At 44.1% G+C, this 20,553-nt stretch overlaps 1 protein-coding gene across 6 annotated transcripts in view; it reads right to left on the reverse strand.

Annotated features, from left to right (window-relative positions):
* Positions 1–1,105: 1,105 nt before the first annotated feature.
* Positions 1,106–20,553, reverse strand: part of stard13b (StAR-related lipid transfer (START) domain containing 13b) — an 84,253-nt gene continuing 64,805 nt past the window's right edge. For 4 of the 6 annotated variants that reach the window (XM_056283782.1, XM_056283785.1, XM_056283784.1 and 1 more), the window contains 13 exons: positions 15,802–15,873; positions 13,323–13,404; positions 11,300–11,363; positions 7,949–9,312; positions 7,066–7,236; positions 6,069–6,228; positions 4,760–4,958; positions 4,296–4,509; positions 3,692–3,806; positions 3,348–3,569; positions 2,872–3,089; positions 2,526–2,702; positions 1,106–2,048 (listed from right to left, as the gene is read on the reverse strand). In XM_056283782.1, the coding sequence (XP_056139757.1) occupies positions 1,931–2,048; positions 2,526–2,702; positions 2,872–3,089; positions 3,348–3,569; positions 3,692–3,806; positions 4,296–4,509; positions 4,760–4,958; positions 6,069–6,228; positions 7,066–7,236; positions 7,949–9,312; positions 11,300–11,363; positions 13,323–13,404; positions 15,802–15,873 (3,176 nt within the window). In that variant the 3' untranslated portion in view covers positions 1,106–1,930. Of the gene's footprint in view, positions 2,049–2,525; positions 2,703–2,871; positions 3,090–3,347; positions 3,570–3,691; positions 3,807–4,295; positions 4,510–4,759; positions 4,959–6,068; positions 6,229–7,065; positions 7,237–7,948; positions 9,313–11,299; positions 11,364–13,322; positions 13,405–15,801; positions 15,874–17,269; positions 17,650–18,837; positions 19,001–20,553 lie in introns of those variants that run through there. The other 2 variants (XM_056283786.1, XM_056283788.1) reach the window with 2 other exon arrangements.

Below are 20,553 nucleotides of genomic sequence, written 5' to 3' on the forward strand. Positions count from 1 at the left end.
GTCCTAGCTAACGGGTCTGACCCTTTAGCCGAGCGGTTAGTGATGTCGCCTTGTGGTGGAGTACACCGTATCGAGTCCCGCACCGGGCAAGAAAATAACCGGTTACAAGCACAATGCAACAAGCAGAGCCTACCATGCTTCAGCGCGTCAACCATTACTGCAGTGGCAACAACAACAGCACTTAGATGTGCCAGGATGTCACACGTTTCAGATATCACCAAACTGTGAAGATCGCTGATTTTAGAAAAGAGCTTACTGAGAGAAAAAAAGACCTGACATTAATTTGATCGCTGGAGAATTTGCACAGAAATAAGATGAATTGTCTACAGGCCTGAAAGCGAAATCTTGTGGACAAAGAGGAATGACATTTCTTCATTTTACAGTTATGTCATCAGTTCAAGCACACGTCCTTACAACTAGATTTGAAATAGACCACTGTCCTTGTTGGCAATAAAATGTCAGCGGGTTAATATTGTTATGCGTTCAAATTGTCGTGTGCGCATGTGCACGGTGGCGCAGCAGTTAGCGCTGTCGCCTCACAGCAACAAGGTCCTGGGTTCGAACCCTGGGGTTGTCCAACCTTGGGGGTGGGTCCCAGGTCATGCTCTGTGTGGAGTTTGCATATTGTGTCTTCGGTGGGTTTTCTCCGGGTGCTCCGGTTTCCCCCACCACCAAACAAAAAACATGCATGTTAGGGTTAATTCTCCTGTCTGTGCCCCTGACCGAGGCATAGCAAGACGAACTGGGGTTGGTCCCCGGGGCGCTGCACAGCTAGGATGGGTTAAATGCAGAGTATAATTTCCCTACGGGTCCCAATAAAGTATATCAAATCAAACCAAGGGGCAGTGCAAAGGTGTCCATGCAGTTCTGGCGTTGACCGGTAGATGGCGCCAAAAGCACACAGAAGCGTGTACCGCTTTGGTGTGGGGGAATAAAGGACAATACATCAGAGATGGTGACAGAACCGACACCACTTCATATGACCAAGGCTCTCCTCATGGATAAATGGAGGCCATTACTTAGTCGTGTTACATTTCTTTTTGATTGACAGAGCTTGTGGCAACTTACAGCATCGTGCAAAATAAACACACATGTTGTAATTTTGACACCTTTATTTTTTTTTCTTAGAAATCCTGGGACTGTCTTTGGAACTTGGCTGCACAGTCCAGTACCCTAAAGCAGGTATGATCATGTCAAACCTTAAGTCGTTTTTTTTTCTTCTTTTTTTTCACAACCACATTGGTCAAAGTTTAATAAAATTACACCCATTCCAAACGGCAATGCTGAAGCAAAGTAAAACCAGCTTACATATTTGTACCTTATCTATTAAACTGAGGCTGACTCAGCGGAAGAATCGATTTAAGAAATAATGTTTGTATTAATAATCCTTTCAAATATATAAAATATATATATATATATATATCTTAATTGCATGTACAGAACATATTCACACACACACATATATATACAAACACTTGTGGACACATTCAATATAGCTTTACATTGAAAATGAATAAAAGATGTGCTTCCCGGAAGCATTTAAGCGCTTGCATGTCCTAGACATTGTAGATTATAGCGACAATATTATTAAAGATGAGAATAATAATAATAATAATAATAACAATAATAATAATAGTAATAGTAATATGTAGCAACATCAAAATTAGTAAAATCATAATGCTATGGACACTGGCAGGATGATTATTTTCCTCATTGGGCAATTATGTCCAGCACCTATAAGACGTCCTCTTTTGTCATTGTGCAAGTACAGAGGAGCGCAAAGTTGTTCTCAGAACATCTGTGCCCTGGAAAAAAAATAACAATAAAAAAACTGTGCTTTAGTGCTGGGGTTTCACTTCCGGTCTGTGTCTGCCTCTTAGCTTTGTCTGGCTCAGTCTCAAGGCTGAACAGACACAGCCAGCGAGACTTATCAAATCTTGGTCTCTGGGCCGTCTGTGAGGATGGGCTGAAAGGAGTTGCGAATTCGGGCAGCTTCGGCAGCACAAAGGTGGCCAAAGGCTTTGTTGTACCAGTCTGGAGCCCTCCCTCTGAAACGAGAACAGGACAGGGTATTGAACCAACAACATCGTGTCCATTGTGTTGGCAGGCGCTCATCAAAAACAAACTATTAAAATGTATCACTTCAAGTTTAACTGAACACATTTGAAATCTTACACTGTAAGTCACAGTTACATAATTAAAATAAAATTCTACATTGTGATGCATAATTGGACGCATAGGGAAGCAGCTCTCCTATTGTTTTGTTTGTTTGAGGGGGTGGAGGGTTGAAAGTTAGTAAGATAAGTTTGTGATTTGAAAACTTTGGGGTTCAGCAGTTCCCATCAGAGCTCCCCACAGTGCAGCTCCCCGATTTAAGCCCTACTGATATGCTGAAGCAGTTCAGCGGACAACTGTGCAAGACGGCACCGTGTGACTGTATGCTGAGGTATTGCTGAGAGGCAGCAAGGCGAGCTGAACCACTTCGGACCTGAGACAGAGAGAGAGATTTTGATTTGTTCTCTTACTTCAAGTCCACTCTGCATATATGAGTTAGTCTGGATTTCCCAGAGCCACAGGGCTCGAGCAAGTAGTTGGACTCCAGGACTATGGCTCGTACCCCTCCAACCGGAGGACAGTTCTCATGCTCTATCGACACGGACACCAGAGAACATGCGTCTTTGGGCAGGTCTGTCCTCCACGACCTTGGGAAAAAAGACCGAATACAAACAGATATGGAGTTTACTTTCTTCCATAAACAACAGCAGGTTCGTCGTTTAAAATGTACGAAACAGGAAGGCCCAATAATTCTGAGATGTTTTTCATGTTTTGATGTCAAGAGGTTGAATTTGTTTTTCGTTCGATCCTGCTCACCTGAGCACCACAAAGTCCCTGCTGGGATGAGGAGGCATGCGGTTGAGGATGTACTGGAAAACCTCGGTCTGCTTGTCTAACGTCTCCCTCACTTTCCACTGCAGCAGGTCTACATCCCACAGGTGGCGCTCTCGCAGCACGCGGTTCAGCACCACTGACGGGGGAGCCTCCACTTCCACAGACACTCTCCAGCGTCTAAGAGGGTTTCCATCTCCCACCTGGAGTAATTATAAAGACACACACCAAAATGTTGAATTAGTGATCTGAAAGCTTCAGATACAACAACAACTGCTTAGATTTCTTTATAGTTTCTGAGTTTTGTGCTGCTGATTGTTGAAGTTACGTGGTGAGTTACGTATGTTTGATGACCTTGAGTGACTTGCTTATTGTGTTTATGTACAATACATCCTTATTATGGCTAATTTGGACACACAGCAAACCACTGGAACATCTACAGTTTGGAATGAGACCCACACCTTCTTATAGTACAGCTCTGTGTTGTCAGAGCTGTTGCAAGACACCCAGTACTTGGACTTCTCCTTGGCCGCCTTGAGGAGGCTCTGTAGACGTCCCTCCATATGGGTTTGATAGGTCCCATCGTCCTCCTCCAGCTGTTTGCACAGCTCGTCAATGGTCGGGGCGTGCAGGTCCGCCTCCACGTACGAGTTGCGTGACTGAGTTACCATCTCGTGGGGGATCTAAGTGAAGTGTGATGACACCGGGTGACACTCGGGTAAAAACACAGGAAGTGTGTTTTGCGGGTATTAAAATGGAAGTGTTGAAATTGTTACAACCCTGCTGAAATGAACTGGTTTCGCACCTCAAACAGCCTGTTGCACTCTATGATCATGTGAGCGAGGCCCTGCGTCGCCGCCAGGTTTTCATTCAGGTCCTTCTGATCTGGCCTGCCAGTGGCGTACTTCTTCTGCATGGCCCTGGGGATTATGGAAGGAGAGGACCGTGATTAGGCCAGCAGAGTCCAAAGGTTGAGGTACCAAGTGAAGACAGTTTATAAAGCTTCTCTCCAGCCTCTACCGCCCGCTCTGCAGGCAAACACCTTTGATCCCCTTATGCAACGACTCCAACATGGTAAATTAAGAGGTTTATTTTGTTTGTACACAGCATGAGCTCATAAAATGCACAGGTTTAAATCTGTACCAGGCAAAGCTACATCCTTTTAAAACTGGCCCAGAGACTGAATTATCCACTGCACCCTTGGGGAATCTATTTTTATGGTGGCATGGGTGCAGATAACTACTGGGGAGTTTTAAAGGAAGCAAGCTCTGCAAGCTCGTCTGGTATCGGGAGTCTCGGAGTGACGGGAAATGTGACTGCGTTTAAAATGTCAGACAATCAAAACAACTTCAACTGTGCAAGTCCGATTAAAAGGCGCAGCGCTATGTCGAATAAGGTCGATCATTCACCTGGGTGAAAGATTGTCTTTCTTGAGAATATTAAGATGGAAGAGGGAAGGGGCGAGGCACACGGCGATGTTCATGGGCGTCATCTGATTCTCCTCCACAGATGAGGTGACATCACTCAGGAAACACAGCAGCGTCTGCAGCACCTCTCTGTTCTCATCTGACATGAGCATGATGGCTGCCTGGACAGCCTGCAGCCTCTGGTCCTTGGGCACATCTGCATGTTTAGGGAGAGCATTTTTGTTTTTTAATTTATTTCTGCTTTACCAAATATCTTAATGGGTGACAAGGGAAGTAGCAAAAACCAGAAAGCTGTATGAAGGTCATTTCACAGATTTGAGATACGCCACACGGCATCACAAGAGAATGTTATGCACCTTGGTCTGGTCCGGTCCAATCAAAATAAGAACGAGATATGCAAATGAACACTATTTAATTTGGTACAAAAGAGAGGTTTGAGTCCTTACACTGGTAGATGTGGAGGAAGGTCTCCCCCAGCTTGCTGGTGAGCAGGGGCTCAGGCAGATCCCTGAAGAACTGCTTCACCATATCGGCCACATCATACGCAGACTGGTCCTCGTAATTCACATTGTCCGGTGAACTCTCATTCATCTGCCTCAGAGCTTGGATGCGAGACTTCACCCCCGATTTCCGAAAGAGACCCACCTGGGGAAAAAAAAAGAAGCAGAGGTGTTCCTTGGGAACTCGTTGGCAGTGATAATGTGTGGCCACATTGCACCGTGTGTTAGCGCTCAGTGTGTTTGTCTTGGTGCAGGCTCAATAATCCAGGTAAGGAAATACCAGAAAGTTGAATCAGTTCATCTGGACACAATAAACGTTGTGTCCAGATGAACTGATTGAACCCTCTGCGTTCACTATGTTGTTCTGACACCATAAATCACTGGTCCCACTCGTTTTAGCAAATCGTTTTCCAGGACTTTTACTTGGATATACATGACAGCTATTGCTCACAGAGGGTCGTATTATTCAGTACTATCAGTGGACGCCTCAATACAAAGCCCCGACGGATGGACAGACAGTTGGAACGACTGACTATCATTTGATCACTGAGTTTTACTGCAATATCGCTGAGTTGGGAGCGAAGACGCTGAACTCGAGGTACATTCGTATGTGTGCAACATCCTGACGTCTGACGTTAAAGCATACCAAGACACCTATTTGCGGGGTGTTTGAACAACAGTCTCCAAATGGACCGTGTGGTTTTTCTGCTGCTCCCTGAACATTCCCCGAAAAAAACTTCACGCACTGATGTGCCATCTCAGCAGTTAAAAATACCATTTTATAACCCAATTTTCCAAACTTCCATGACTTCAATAATATTTCCAGGACGTTTGATCAATTTTTTCCTTTTCCAGGTGTTTTCCAACACAGGAAAACTAGCCTATAAATTTCCAGGGTTTCAAGAACACATTGGAACCAATGGAATCAGTGATGTTCTCGTTTTGCTTATTTTATATATTTATAATCCAGCGATTCAAGTAAATTCTTTAATGGACAGTACAAGCCTGTTTCATGCCATAAGCGATCATCAGCTGTCAATCATTGCTTATGGCATGAAACAGGCTTGTACTGTCTCATAAAGTATTTACTTGACTCACTGGATTATTTTGCTCCTAATTTGTTGAGCACCTTCCCTACCATTGATTGTTTCATTTAGTGAAGTTTTATATATATACAAACACACACACACACACACACACACACACACACACACACACATACACATGCTGCAACAGACAATGTGGTATGGCTGACCTGGTCAAGACACTGACTCCTCAGGTACCTCAGGGCCTGCTGCAGGCTGAGAGGTAGGGGCTGTCCAGAGCGCTGAACATGCACTATAAGAGGTACGCCAAACACATTCTTATCCTTATAATCTGGCACTTTCATTCTCTTCATGAACTTTGGCACGGACCTGTGAAACACATGAACATGAAATTTTGGATGAATGGTAAAGACAGGAGAGCCAGCACGGGAGGGGGGGGGACAAAAAAAACCTAGCACATACCAGGGGGAAAACATTATACGGGGGACATTTTCTCTGCAAGATCTAATAAAGCTGGCCGTACATAGCATACTAAAAGTAGCGCAAAACTAAGTAAGAGTAAATACATTTCCATTAAAGGTAATAATTGCACATAAAATCATAATCCAATAGAGCAGCTATGTATACTATTGGCTTGCACTATGGTCCGTATCCTATTTGACTTCAAACCAAGAAATTAATAACCCTTCTCGACAAAGTTATGAGTCGAAAATATTTAGTTAAATATGTATCTACAAAAATCAATTTTCAGTTGCATTGTGAAAGTTTTCTTATCCAATCTTTTGCTCTTTGCTCATGTTTCCTTCTGCAAAAACTTGGAAAAAGTGGAAAATAAGCAAGACTTTTCCTCTAATGACCGGTCTATCTAGACTTCTTCAATTCCCATGTCTTCGTACTCACTTATAAAGGGAATCAGATGTATCGATTCCAGAAAAATTACTCATTACCACCCATTTTGAAATGAAATGAAAAACTGAAAATGAATTCGAGCGACATGGTACAATTCACTGGGCCAGTCTTGTATTGGATCAGCATGTGGAACAACATCGTATTTGTCAGAGGCACCTTCCCACTGTGAAAGCCTCTGCAGTTGTGCTGCACAGTTTTTCATTGCAGTTGACTGCTTGCCATCCCTTAATGCCAGTTGGAATGGATTATATTATTACAGGCCAGAGCGATAACCCAAGAGGTATGTATAGCACTTACCAGGTCCAGCCGTGCTTATTGGACATGGAGTACTTCTCCATGATGGCAGTAAGACGCAGCAGAGAAAACTTCTGCAGCAAGCTCAGCTGGCCTGCCGATTGGTTGGTTATCTGCAGAGAGGCCACTGAGTGACTGAGGCGATTGGATATCTGGAAGCTGGGCCATCGTAACCTGATGGCAGAAAACACACACACACACACACACACACACACACACACACACACACACACACACACACACACACACACACACACACACACACACATAAATTGGAAATGAAGCTCTAAGAAGTACACCAAAGGGAGGTCAAAGATTTAATAAGAATATGAAAAACCTGACTTTTGTACACAACAGCATGTGGCAGATTGAAATATCTCACCTTCAAGCAGTAATTATCGTCTTTTCAGAGCCAGAAACATAACATTGATTAAGGAGCTTTTCATCTACCTGTCTCAATTTAATTCTGATGCCTCCGTATGACCAGAATAATCAAATGAGACCATCAGCAGGGAGATTAGATATCGCTATATAATGATTGCCAATTCCAGTTGTCTACAAGTCGAATTCCCGGCTAAAATCTACCGACCGGTTTTACAGTACACAGATGGGATATATAGTCACAATTAATGTTAATTACCATTGTTATCTGCAAACAATTGTTTTTCCAAAACATCACCACATTTCTCACTCTTCTCTGCAAAACAAATTCATGAACTACCAAAGGGCGACTGTAGACCTTTGCGACAAAATGCAATGTTTGTGAGAAATGAAATCTTTCTTCCATGAAACAGCACCACTTTTGTCCACAGGGGAGTGCAAAGTCGACAAAAATCCCAAACTCCTTGCAGCAGCTTTAATATCAATAAAACCTTGTGCAGCTTACCGATTGGGTCTCGTGAGCGAAGCCCCAACTCCTGAGTCCCTCCTCTCTCTGAGCTGTGTGGAGTCCGAGTCAACCAGTGACATTTTGTCCCTGTCTCCATCGCTAGAGGCGGTCTGGCCCTCCATGGCTGAGTTTCCTTCAAAGTCCAATGTGATCTGACTGGAGGACTGGAGGTCTGCAGTGTCCTCTCCCTGCTTGCCTCCTGGCATCTGCCCCTCCCCTGCTGGCAGCACGTTCTTAGACCAGTGGTCTACGATCTGCTGTAAACCGTTGACATGCAGGAGGATATCGTCCAGATGAGGGAACAGGTCCTCCTTCTCCAGGTCCAAGAGGTCTCCAGTGCTTGCATAGAGATGGGAGCCAGGAACATTATCGTATATACTGATACGGCTGCCCCTCGAGCAGCACTGTGTAACAGGCCTCGTTTCCTTGGGGCATGATATTAGCTTGGAGTCTAGGTGCATGCTGCCTGTGTGCCAGTTGATAGAGGCTACGTTGGTGGGGGACAGACTCTCTATAGACAGCGCTTTGGGGAAAGTTCCCGGCTTGTGGTCTTTGGGGATATGCACTACCAGGTCCTCATAGGAACAGAATTCGTTCCTGCGGTTCTGTTCTGCTACTCTCTTCAACGGGGCGCCTGAGAAGATGTCCATGTCCTCTAGGTACATGCCACTGCGTTTGTGGTCTGCTCTGTGAGGCTTACGCTCCTTCAGGCTTGGTGTGCTGACAGCACTGCCACTGGAATGGCTACTGCCCTCACTGCTGGACTGGGAGGGGAGAGCTCTGTTGGAGGGCAGCTCTTCAGCCCTGTCCTCTCCATTTATGATCTCCACACAGTGCAGTGTCTTCAGAGCCTGGGCTTCCTGCTGCAGCACCGGAGCACTGATGACTGGCGTCTTGCGACCCCTTCCCAGCGTCCCTCGAGAGCGCAAGGTCTCCATGCGTTTCAGGAAGTCTTTGGCACGTGTGCGGCCCAACTTGCCATGCTTCACGGGCAGGGAGCCGCAGTTGGTGATATCTTTGGGGAGGTGGGGCATGGTGAGGGAGGTGGAGTCAGGCATCGCCGCGGAGTCTGAGTAGGTACGGTTGGAGCAGTCGGAGTCCTCTGTGCTGAGGCCCCTGTGCCCGCTGCCCCCACTGCTCTCGCTGTGCAGCGAGGAGACCTCTGGCTCGCTCAAGTCTGTCAAAACACTCTCGCTGCTGGGGGCAGTCCTCAGCGGTAAGCCGTCCCTGGAAGGCTGAGCGTCGCCGCGGTCCCCCAGCAGACAGTCAATGTCCTGCAGCCTGGACCAACGCCGGCTACTCCACTCAAAGGTCCATTTGTCACTGATAGCAAACAGGTCTTCTTCATCCGAGTCTTCACTCTTAGCAAAAGCATGGAAATCACAACAGGAAAGTCAGAACAGCTCATAACACCACAACTGTTTAATATAAAATATGGCAAATGATGACGGAGATCCAAAAACACATCAATATGTTTATAGTAGTTGTAGTAGTACTTTATTTATCTAGGAAGGGAAATTACTTTATTTCGAACACCGTATCTCAGGCAACATACAACTCAGTATGTAATAGAGCTGTGTCTGGCAAAAAAGTTGCCAATAACGATTTGCAAGTATCACAACTCACTATATTGTGATATATTATGATGCATGATGCTTCAAACACTATGATATATATATAGCGTTTTTTTTCCAAAACCGTCAATGGTGTTATAAGTGCTCAACTAATGAGGAGCGGAATATCAATATCAATACAGATGCAGGAAAAAAAGTTTTAATGCATAGCAGCTTTAAAGTTTTAATGCATAGCAGCATAAAGTTTTAATGCACTGCATTAAAGCTTTTTTTCCTGCATCTGTGTTGATATATACTACTTTATTAATCCCCGTGGGGAAATTCTTTCTCTGCATTTAACCCATCCTAGCTGTGTAACTAGGAGCAGTTGGCAGCCGCCGTGCAGCACCCGGGGACCAACTCCAGTTCTTCTTTCCATTGCCTTGGTCAGGGGCACAGACAGAAGTATTAACCCTAACATGCATGACTTTCTGATGGTGGGGGGAAACCGGAGCATCCGGAGGAAACTCACGCAGACACAGGGAGAACATGAGAACTCCACACAGAGGATGACTGGGATGAGCCCCAAGGTTGGACAACCCCGAGGTTCGAACCCAGGACCTTCTTGCTGTGAGGCAACAGCACTAACCACTGGGCCACAGTGCCACCCAAACTGGGCCACCGTGCCCATAATGTGGTGTTTTGTAAACATTTTGTAAAGAAAACTCAATATGCATAAAATCAGAGTAACCAGAGCTATAACTAGTGTGGCACTTACAACACCTGTTGTGCCACTGCCACGTCTCTCTGTGTGTAATCCTAAGAATCGATAGTGTTTTTGAAATTCGATACGATACTGTGAAAGACAGTACTGCAATACCCAAGTGTACTGATATTCTCTTACACCCCTAATATGAATTTGATCTATAAAGACAAGCTTGGATGTCAGCGTTGACTTAACCACGCAGATGAACACGCAGACTTGTTTTTCATATGAGCGGTGCATGGAAGGGGGGTGGACAAGATCCACCGCCTCACATAATTAGATTATTTTGTTATATCACCCACATATAGCACGCAACCTATGCTACCAAGACTTGATAAACAGGAGCGGCAGGAAATAGCCACAGGATGTGTCTGCTCAGAATACATAACAGCGTAAAATAAAATAGTGGTGTGATATGAAACGGCAGACATCTGATTCTCATAAAAACGAATTGTTCCCACAAACAGGAAAACAAAATCCTTGGATGGCAGGCTACATTCCAAGGTGGGGAAATATACAAAGTAAACATCAATAGGAACTGATACAACAATGGCACAGACTCAAATATCATAGGATCTGGGTGAAAAGGCTGACTGTAGATTATATTTGTGCTGCGGCACAACCGAGATACGCCACTTATCTTTGTAAGGAAATGGCATTAGGAAACCAGGTAAGTACATGCAAAGGTCACTGATAATAACTGCTCCAAGGCGGCATAGCTTTTTTTTTATGACACTACAAAAATTATGTCCACTACTTGGAGTGCAGATACAGAAACCGTCTCCATTTGAACTGCTAGCAAAACATTAAAAACAGATAGAAGAAGCTTTTTAAAGTATTGTTGGTTACGAAAACCATTTTCACAGACCATATCACTGATATCTTAAAATCAGTAATATTTTGGTAGCTCTTTTTTTTCTTTTCTTTCCCCCCCCCCCCAAAAAACCTTAAGTAATAATGGTGGTTTCTTTTGCATGCATAGATTTAAAAAACATAATTAAGTTGGTAATTCAAACAGTCTTCACTTACTTTCTTCTTCGGAAGGTTCACGTCAAGTTTCATAGAGGCGCACTTGTTCAAGGTGTTGAGGCGTCTGAAAGGAAAAATCAAACCAAGACGGGGAACGCTCCCGTAAAACAAGAGAAAACACAACAAAATATCCCCGCAGGGACAACACCAGAGAAAAACCCCTTTCAGCCAGCAGCTCCAGTCCTTCACCTGATAAGCTTATGTTCTTCTGGGTGCACGGCCAGTATCAGAAATAAACATATGGTTCGCTGACGGCCACAGCAGTCCAAACCTAATGAAGCCTGGTAATTGTCAGATGCTCTGGACTCTTTCTGCTGACATTGGACCTGAGTGATTGTGACTTGAGGGGCGGTCTGTAGTGGTTTGAAGACAAGTGACTCTTCCTGACTAGTTAATAGGCTTGCCAGCAGGCCACGTTTCTGCTCTAGTCTGACAGCCATATCCCTCATGGTCATTTTCCCTTGTTGGTCTGGACACCCAGGGACCAACCAGGACGGCCAAAGAGCCTGCCTATTCTTTAACACCATAATGATTTTAGACCTATAATCAGCATGATGTACGCACAAGGCATGTGGTTTTCTCATTTCTCTGAGGACATTAAAACGCTGTCTAGAAAGGCCTACGAAAACCATGTATGAATAACAGTCTTGGTTAGGGTTTTTTTTTTTGTTTTTTTTTGGAGGGGTGGCATGGAGCGTTGGATTTGCGTGGGGGCTTAACAGCTAAAAAGTGACAAAAGATTTGCCTCGGGAATACCGTTTTGATTTCCTTAACCCGAGTCTCCCAAAAGCTCTGAAAAGAAATTCTTGGAAACTTCCCATAAACAATGAAGACAAAGCCTTGGAGCATGTACCTTGCAATTAGAGGTTTGTGGGTATGCAGGCTAACTGGAATAAATAAAGTAAGGCCTCTGAATCCAGTGTGTGTGAACCATAAAAAGCAGAGGGGGAAAGATGACAAAGTTGCCAAAAAACCACATGCTAAGAAACCATGCCTTAGCTGTTGACAAATTAAAACTTATGAATAACAATATTACTGTTATTCACAGTTCTGGGCTTATTTTGCAAGAGTATAAGGCCTCAGATGGTGATAGGTACCATGGCTGACAGGGATACGGGCAAGCTACCATGTGTTTTTATGCCCGCTATATATAGGCACCCATTGAAGGGAAGAGCTTCCAAGACTGGGGCCCCTTACTCCACTAGCCTGAGGAGCTTCGAATATGGTGGCCATAAGAGGAAACTGATGAATGAGCAATTAGAGAGAACAGTCATAAACGGGAACTATCTACTGACATCACTTCCATCAACGGCATCCACAGTATGCAGAATGTGTTAGTCGGCGCACCGAGACTGTGGGGGTGGGACGGACGGCGAAGCCATCTTAATCACATTATCATAGAGATGCTTAAAGGTCACAGGCAAAATTCACATGGAGGTGGGAACTGTTTCCCATTGTCCTCTATTCATCCCATGGCTAGTTTGTAATTCAGATGAGTTGCTTTAGGGTTGTTTAGCGTCACAGTATATTGAGCTGTGCGAGGAGCAGCCCTCACACTCCTCCTGCCTCCTTCTCACAATGTCGCCATAGTAACAGTGGTACGTCAAGTGTTGTTTTCATCTCAGCTTGAAAAAGCACATACAACATCCTGCCTTACGAAGGGGTGACTTGAACCACCCGTTAATGTTCCTCATCCTCAACTTTGGAAAAAGGACTTTTTTTTTTTGCCTCAGCTTTCATGTCATGATGTTATCTGTCCTGTTTCAAAAAAATACATACACAGGTTTCTTGTTAATCCAAAATGATTATCGTCCCTGTCATTCTAAGTGGTGTGCATACATCTCACTTCCTTGAGGCCCCGGGAGGATAATTCTTGTTGGCAATGTCTTGCCAGATGACTCAGAGCTGAACCAGAGTCATTTTGGTCTCAGACCAAATAGTATTCAGACAATATGCATAAACTATTGTCTACTGTACATTGGCAAGCATTATATTTATACTGGGGTAATCACATCCCGGTTACCTGCAAAGAGGTTCCACAAGATCTTTGTCCAGAAAGTCGTGATCTCTTTTCACAGGAGTGATGTCTATGGGGAACTGGGAATCTGTAGAAAGAGGCCACCTGGGTTAGTTTTAAAATCACACTTTGACATTTCAATAGTTGTGCCATACCGTTAGCAGATGTTAACAATATCACTGTAATACTACAAGGCAAAGAAACGAAAAAATCAGATGAGAGGACCACATTCTTTCCAGAAATACACTGACGGGCGGCAGCACATCAGACTTGTTTTGGATGTGATGATATTAATGAGAAGAGAAAGGATTTGCCCAAATGGCAGCGCTCAGACTTGTGCAGGCATTACGTCTTGCTTTGGGTATGGGCCCCCCCTCTTACATAACTAAAGAGAGTGAATCCAGACCCCTCCGAATCCAGCGTTCCACTGCATTCATGTGGTGTTGTGAACTTTTTATGAAAAGCCAATAGTATTTTCATAGGAGCTTCTGACAAGACCCAACGTGTTCTTACTTTAAGACGCTGAAAGATGGTTTTTTTGAAATACTACTTAACCTCTCATCAAAGATTTGTCATAGGTGTCAGGGGTAGTAACACATGACCAGCATCATCAGACTGTCAATTAGAGGTCATGTGTGGACAAAGGGTTTTTTTTTTTTGTTTTTTTTTTGTGGTTTTCTTGTCTTGTGTTTTTTTGCTATAGTGACAAATACCTGCTGTGACTCACCGAATGATTCACAGCCCTGGGTACACATCTAAAGGTCTAGCCGAGAAGCCAGATACTGAGGAGGTGCATGTAGTTTACCTGATGTTTTAGATGTGAAGCACCTCATGAACCTGGCTTCTAACTCATTCACTCACAAACTGACATTAAGCCTGCATAGACTTTGACTGACATTATAATCCTCACTGGTAAGAAAATTGGCAAAATATGCATTTTATTTTACTGCACCCCAACCATTATTCCCTCTTAGCCTCTCCCTCGCATTCTACCACTTGGCATCGCCCATACGGTTTCGTTCAAGGCTGGGTTTCACAGAAACACCATTGACAGGGATGGAAATAAGATGTGCTCCATTACCATTAACACGCTCAAATAAAATCAATATTTGTTTTTCTGGGTTGCCGGTTACCAAAAAACATGACTCAGATGAGCCAACCTTGGCTCTGCTGAGCTGCTGCAAAAGCACCTATTTTACAATGTCAATGTCAAGTGTTCAGTCGGGATGTGTGTGAATATGCTGTGTTGAAAATGTGCAGTCAATGCGACATTACATGGGGGTCAGAGTAGATTGTAGGTTGCCCACAGTCTAATGCAGGTCATTGAATAGCCTGTTTTTTTTGTTTTTTGTTTTTTTTCCCCCCCTGGCAGTTTGCACAAAGACTGTTCAAAACAGAGTTGTCAATAGATGTTGACAGAAATTTCACTTGTCCTGGTTGTGATTTCAGTAAAATCAAGTTTCCTGTTTTAAGACTAGTTTTAAGTTTGGACCTACATATAATGAGCCAACTTGTTTCAAGTAATGGAGTAATCATACTCCACTAGTATTAAGTAGTTTCCACTTAATTAGTGATTTGATTTCTCATTCCTTTTTCATTGTGCTAAAATTAAGAACGCTAAAAATTGAGTCAAGAATTATTTGCTAATATTCAGTGTATTTCACTTATTACTGTGCTGTAGCAAGTCTGATCTTAAGTAATTTGATCTAAAAACCAGCATTTTCTTCCTATTTCAAGCCTTTGAACGCTCATCCGAGCCTACTTATTTCGAGATTGGAACCAACTTATTTTAAGATTTCTTGCCAAGTAAAATCATCTTGCTGCATGGACAGATAATTTCACTAGTATTAAATACCTTTCCCCTCAAATTCAGTGTTTATTTCTTGTATTTAAGCTCGTGTTTTTTGCAGTGTAGGCCTACTTCCAATAACAAACTTAACACAATGATCCAGTGTTGCTGTGTTCACAAAGTCACACAACCGCTTTTTAGGATTGTTTTAGGTGTGTGTCTGTGTGTGTGCACGTATGAGACAACGGGCGCTGAAAAGCACTCAAAATCTACAGCTCTTTGGCAGAATACACACAGTTGTGCTGTGTTAAGAGCTGTGCTTTTCATTTACGACAGTGTCTTCTTGTCTTCCATGACCATTTTTCTTGTAGTGTGCTGGCCATGTTCACGCAGCACCTCCAACCACTCAACTCTGAGTCAGACGCAGAAGGGTAATTGGCCCGGCGACAGCGTTTTGTTTTTCACTCCCAATCTCTGCACCCACAACCAAGCGATAATTAGCCATAGTTTCTTTCCCGACGCACAGTAAACACTGAAATAAGAATGATGTTTCTCGTTCGCTCCTCCCGCCCCCCCCCCCCCATCTTGTTGTTGTGCTAACTTCCGTGCGTCTCATGACTCTAACAATATTTTCTGAGCAGTAACTTTTCTGAGACGACTGTGTGTGGGAGGGAGCGTGTTGAGTGATTTTATTACCTTCAAAGAGCTGAGCATATTGGGGGAATCCTGCCGCCCGCAGCCAGTCACATGCTTCCTTTGCCTCAATTTCTGAAACACAACGAGAGAGTGACAAAAATAATGAATGACGTCCACATCAGTGCATTGTGAGTTTGAAGAAAAAAAAACCCCGCAGCATCGACCAATGTCGCACAAACCCTCAAGCATTCGGTACAGTTTGAGTAGAGTAATTCATAGGGGGAAAAGTAAGATAGCTCTGAAATGATAAATCTCCTATCTCTGAAATCGCCTGGATGCAAGGACCACCCTGCCTAACACCCTGAGGGTCAGTCAGCGGCGAATCTGGTCGGCGGTACCCCTGCTCTCCAACGCTCACATGGACAGACATGAGGCCTTACATAACAATCTGTAGCCTCAGACTATAGGTAGCATATAAAATAGATCCTGAAGCAAAACCCGAAAGGCTGTGAAATGAGTGCAAATGCAGACCACTGGTGCACAGATGTGTGAGCGATGTTGTAAGTCTCTGCTTTACTATGAACAAAATTACTACTAATAAGGGATGAAGAAAAACCATTTTTGAGTAAGCACATTTTCCGGATGATTGCAAATCGAAAATTACCAAAGCTCAATCCAAAGGAGAACAGCATCATATTTTAGGGCTGCCATTTATTCTGTTTTAAGTCCAAAATCCTCTTACAAGATCGAAGGTCTGCCAGCACCTTGATGTGCTCAAACCCTTGTCTATCCACACCAGCTGTCCTGGTGGGGTTTTCTCTGAAGAGCTGACCCCGACAGTCAGGATCACACACCGACTGCGCTGACCTCTGGAGTAAGACATCTCCTGACCCCAGAGCCACTGATGACAGGAAGAGGAAACAGACCGATGACGCTCTTCCATTAAGGCAAAAGGAGCTGGATGCCATTTAGCGACAAACTGGCTGGCATGCAGCTATGAAGTCTGATAAAAACTAAATTAAAGCAAGAAAATTAAATGGGGGATTTGAAATACACATTAGGGGGAAAATGACTAGAATAATACAACGAAGCCCAATTTTGATTTTGTAGAGCCAACAATATCCGATCTATGTCAGACATCAGAATAAATATCAGCAGGATTTTCTGCTTTGAAATAGACCGACTAACGTCCCCTGTTTCTTATCATAGCTCAACTGGCATGCACAATGATGCAATTTTGCAACAATTTCTGAATATCCAGTGAGACCAGACATAATCAGACAAATCTCCCACAGGAATAGACAGACAAGCAGCACTAAAAGTGATACTACTGAGACATGGGGACACCTCGATCGCTAAATGTAGACAGAGAATACAGACATGCTTTTAAAAATAGAGATTTCCAAATGTAGAGGTTGAAGTAGACATGCTAGTGTGTATCATCAGCTGCTTCCAACAAAAGTTATAGAGTCTTGACACAGTGGATTTCTCTTTTTTTTTTCTAATACAAACATGAAAATGCTCTTACCAGCCCAGTACCACTCTTATTCATGGACCACACAGCTGACAAATGTCCCAATGACATTTATCCCAATATATCCACCAATGGTTTGGCTGGCTAGCCACACAATAAGGAGAATGACTCTAGGGTCATCACTGGGGTATAAATATCATATTCTGGCAGAGTCGCACAAAAGCAATCCCCTCAAGCCGTGATGACAAAACGGTGCACTCCACAAAGCATTTGTCAAAAATGATATGGATCCTCCACGTCTAATACGTCTCCCGTTATGGTTCCTCCCCGTTCCGCTCCATGTCCGAGGCTGTCACACTAAAACCGAGTCATTTTTCAAACAATGCCGCTTATGGCAGCTCTAGACCTGCAGTGAATGTACAGCTCCTGTTCCACTAACCTTTCTCCGACACGACTGTGGCACTGCGGGGGGGGGGGAAATCAATAAAAAGCGACTTTGGTCTTCAGACAGACCAACAACTGAATAAATATTAACAGTTTCCTGTGTGTCCTTGGATGACAAAAAGTCTATTTACCCCCTTTAACCTACGTGTAGATCAACAACTGAGTCAACATGTGTACTTACAGTCACGGCTGCTCTGCTCCCAGAACTTCCCACCTGTATCACTGGGAGCTAACGACTACCTGCTCAATAGGCCCCCCTCCCAGGTGGATAATATCAAGCCTGTATTATCCCAGCATAACACAAAGTGAAAGCTCTGCCAGGTCCTCTTCTCTGTCTGTCCCGCAGCCGCAGGTTGGACCACTGGGGGAAACGAAACCCGAGCTGGGAATTCCTCTCTGTTTGGCATTCTGTAACACTATATGGAGGCATTCTGTCCTCTCATCCTTCCTCTAAGGAAATCTCTGGTGGATAAAAAGGCTGGGCGGGCAAAGCGCCAGAGACCGAGCATTTGTGTTTACTACCCAGAACCCACAGCGTAGAAGCTGTGGACAGTGTAAAATTCACAGAGTCACACAAAAAAAAAAGAAAGATGAAACCCGATATTACATCGGCACACTGAGCAGACATACAAACAGCAATGTACTACTTACGCATATGTGGAAGGAATGTTCTACAGGGTCAACGCTTTCCTTTACATAAGATGTGCCATACTATCAGGAACCCTTTGTTATGCAACTTCAATGCCTCTCAGCGATCCGGCACGTAACAGCGTGCCCCGGGAAAACATGGAACACACCTGAATAGTCCTCAGGCTGAACTTGAAGCGAGTCTAGCCAAACGCATGGCAGCTTTAAAGGCCTCCTTCGCATTCCATTCTTTCATCAAGTATTTATTGGCCTGCAGCAAATAATTTGCATCGCTACAAACGTTTCAGGATCTTATGACATTTGCCGAAGTATTCAGAGTTGCATTTCTCCGCCGGGGAATCTAATTCACAGAGGCCGATCCAGTTTACATCAGACTCCTTCAGAAAAAAAAAAAAAGAGTGGACGTCATCCATGGTCACTCTTTTTGGGGATTTAAAAACAAGGTGTAATTTATCTTACCCCTGGACTAAGCTTGCAATGTGTCTCCAGTCCTTAAAAGTACTTCCAATAACAAATTATTGTTTACTTACGGGATGTTTTCATCATTCAGTCATGTGGGTTCATATATCCTTCATGAATTAAGAGTGTCTCGGGGCATCCTCCTCCCCACGCTGAGCTCTCTCCGCACACAGCCTGCAGTTTGAGCACCAAGCCTTCCCCTACTTTCCCCTCTCCCTCTCGCTCCATCCACCCCCAACAACCATGTGCTTGTCCTGACACTAAATCTCTCCTTCAGCCCACCCCTTTTCTGCGGCGAGCTTCCTAATGCTCAGATTCAACCCCCCAACCCCGACCCACACCACCCCATAGCTCCTTGAGCCCTGCCCTCCTACCCTGTGCTGCTGCCCACTACAACCCTTTTCTGCCCAACTCAGCACATTTTTGGCAAAGAAGATCTGATCGGCAGCCAAACAGCAAGCCACACATCTATGCAATGTGGGGCATTTCTTACATAAGACACAATTAAAATAATTTGCCCATCAAACTTTAAAGTGTCGACAATTCTAAATGGAACTGTATGTTTCCAGGTTCGTATACGCTGTTTTGAAAACAACGAGGAATAGAATTCATGAGTCGGACATCCATGACCTCCCAACAATTCTCTCTGTTGCCATCCATCCATCCATCTATCGATCGATCTATCCATCTATCGATCGATCTATCTATCTATTCATCCATCTATCTGTTTTATTCGAGCAAATGGGGGAAAGTGTGGTTTGCAGAGTCCAGATGTTGTTCCAAGGGATCGACGGAATGGAAAAACATGGGCAGCTGAAGTGGGGGAAAACCATGACATAAACTGCCAGCAATCAGCAGCAGTGAATCACGCTGAGACACTCGGCTTACAGGGCTGAGCATTAACATCACCGCAACCATCCAGTATCCGCCTGCTTCAACACCGTCTCGGCTTCTTTGTCTGAGGCAAATGGCAAATTCAATGAATGAGCGGGATTGTGCGATCGTTCAGATCAGAAGCGACTGGTGTCACTTGACAGCGAAAAACAACACCGCAGTATCCCAACAGCAAACCACATAAAGAGTGGCTGAACAAATAGATATATAACAAGAGTCGAATCACTCGTGAATGGAAATTAATGTAAGACCCCATTCATAATGACATCCACCTAAGAGCACAATTTTGCCTCACTCAAAAGGAATAAACAACGAGATCTACTTGTATAGAGAAAAAAAATCTGTCGTATGACAAATGAGGCAATTCCATTAGTTTCAATGATGACAGGCACTTTAAATTACTGGCATGGCACAGTTATTATGTAATGGTATCACATCTATCCACAATCTCCGCAACAGTATGAGCGCCATTCCAGATGTAGCCCGTTTCTTATGTGCCTGCCTCTGCTTCTGACATTTCTGCCATTTCCCCTTGTAAAGCAGAATTCTTGTGACCCACTGGGGCCCGGGTGAGGTATTAAAGCTGCAGAGAACGCTGCAGGCAACCCACTTAAGCCAATTTAACAAACCACTTGGAAAAATATACACTTTGCATATATTAGAGTTTCCTAAGTGCACTCCGAAACAAACTACTTAACCCACAATGAGAGCAATTTACAAGAACTAACTGCGTAGACCCTTACAAATGTGCGTCTGCTCATTCCTCCCCCACACCATTCTGCATCAGAGCATGGAATGAATCACACAGACAAACCAGCTGAACATATCAGCCACAAAGAAAAAGAAAGGAAAAAAAACCCACCAGTTTCCAGACCATTACTGTACAATGAGAT

Source organism: Lampris incognitus, chromosome 7 (assembly GCF_029633865.1).
Source record: "Lampris incognitus isolate fLamInc1 chromosome 7, fLamInc1.hap2, whole genome shotgun sequence".
NCBI lineage: Eukaryota > Metazoa > Chordata > Actinopteri > Lampriformes > Lampridae > Lampris > Lampris incognitus.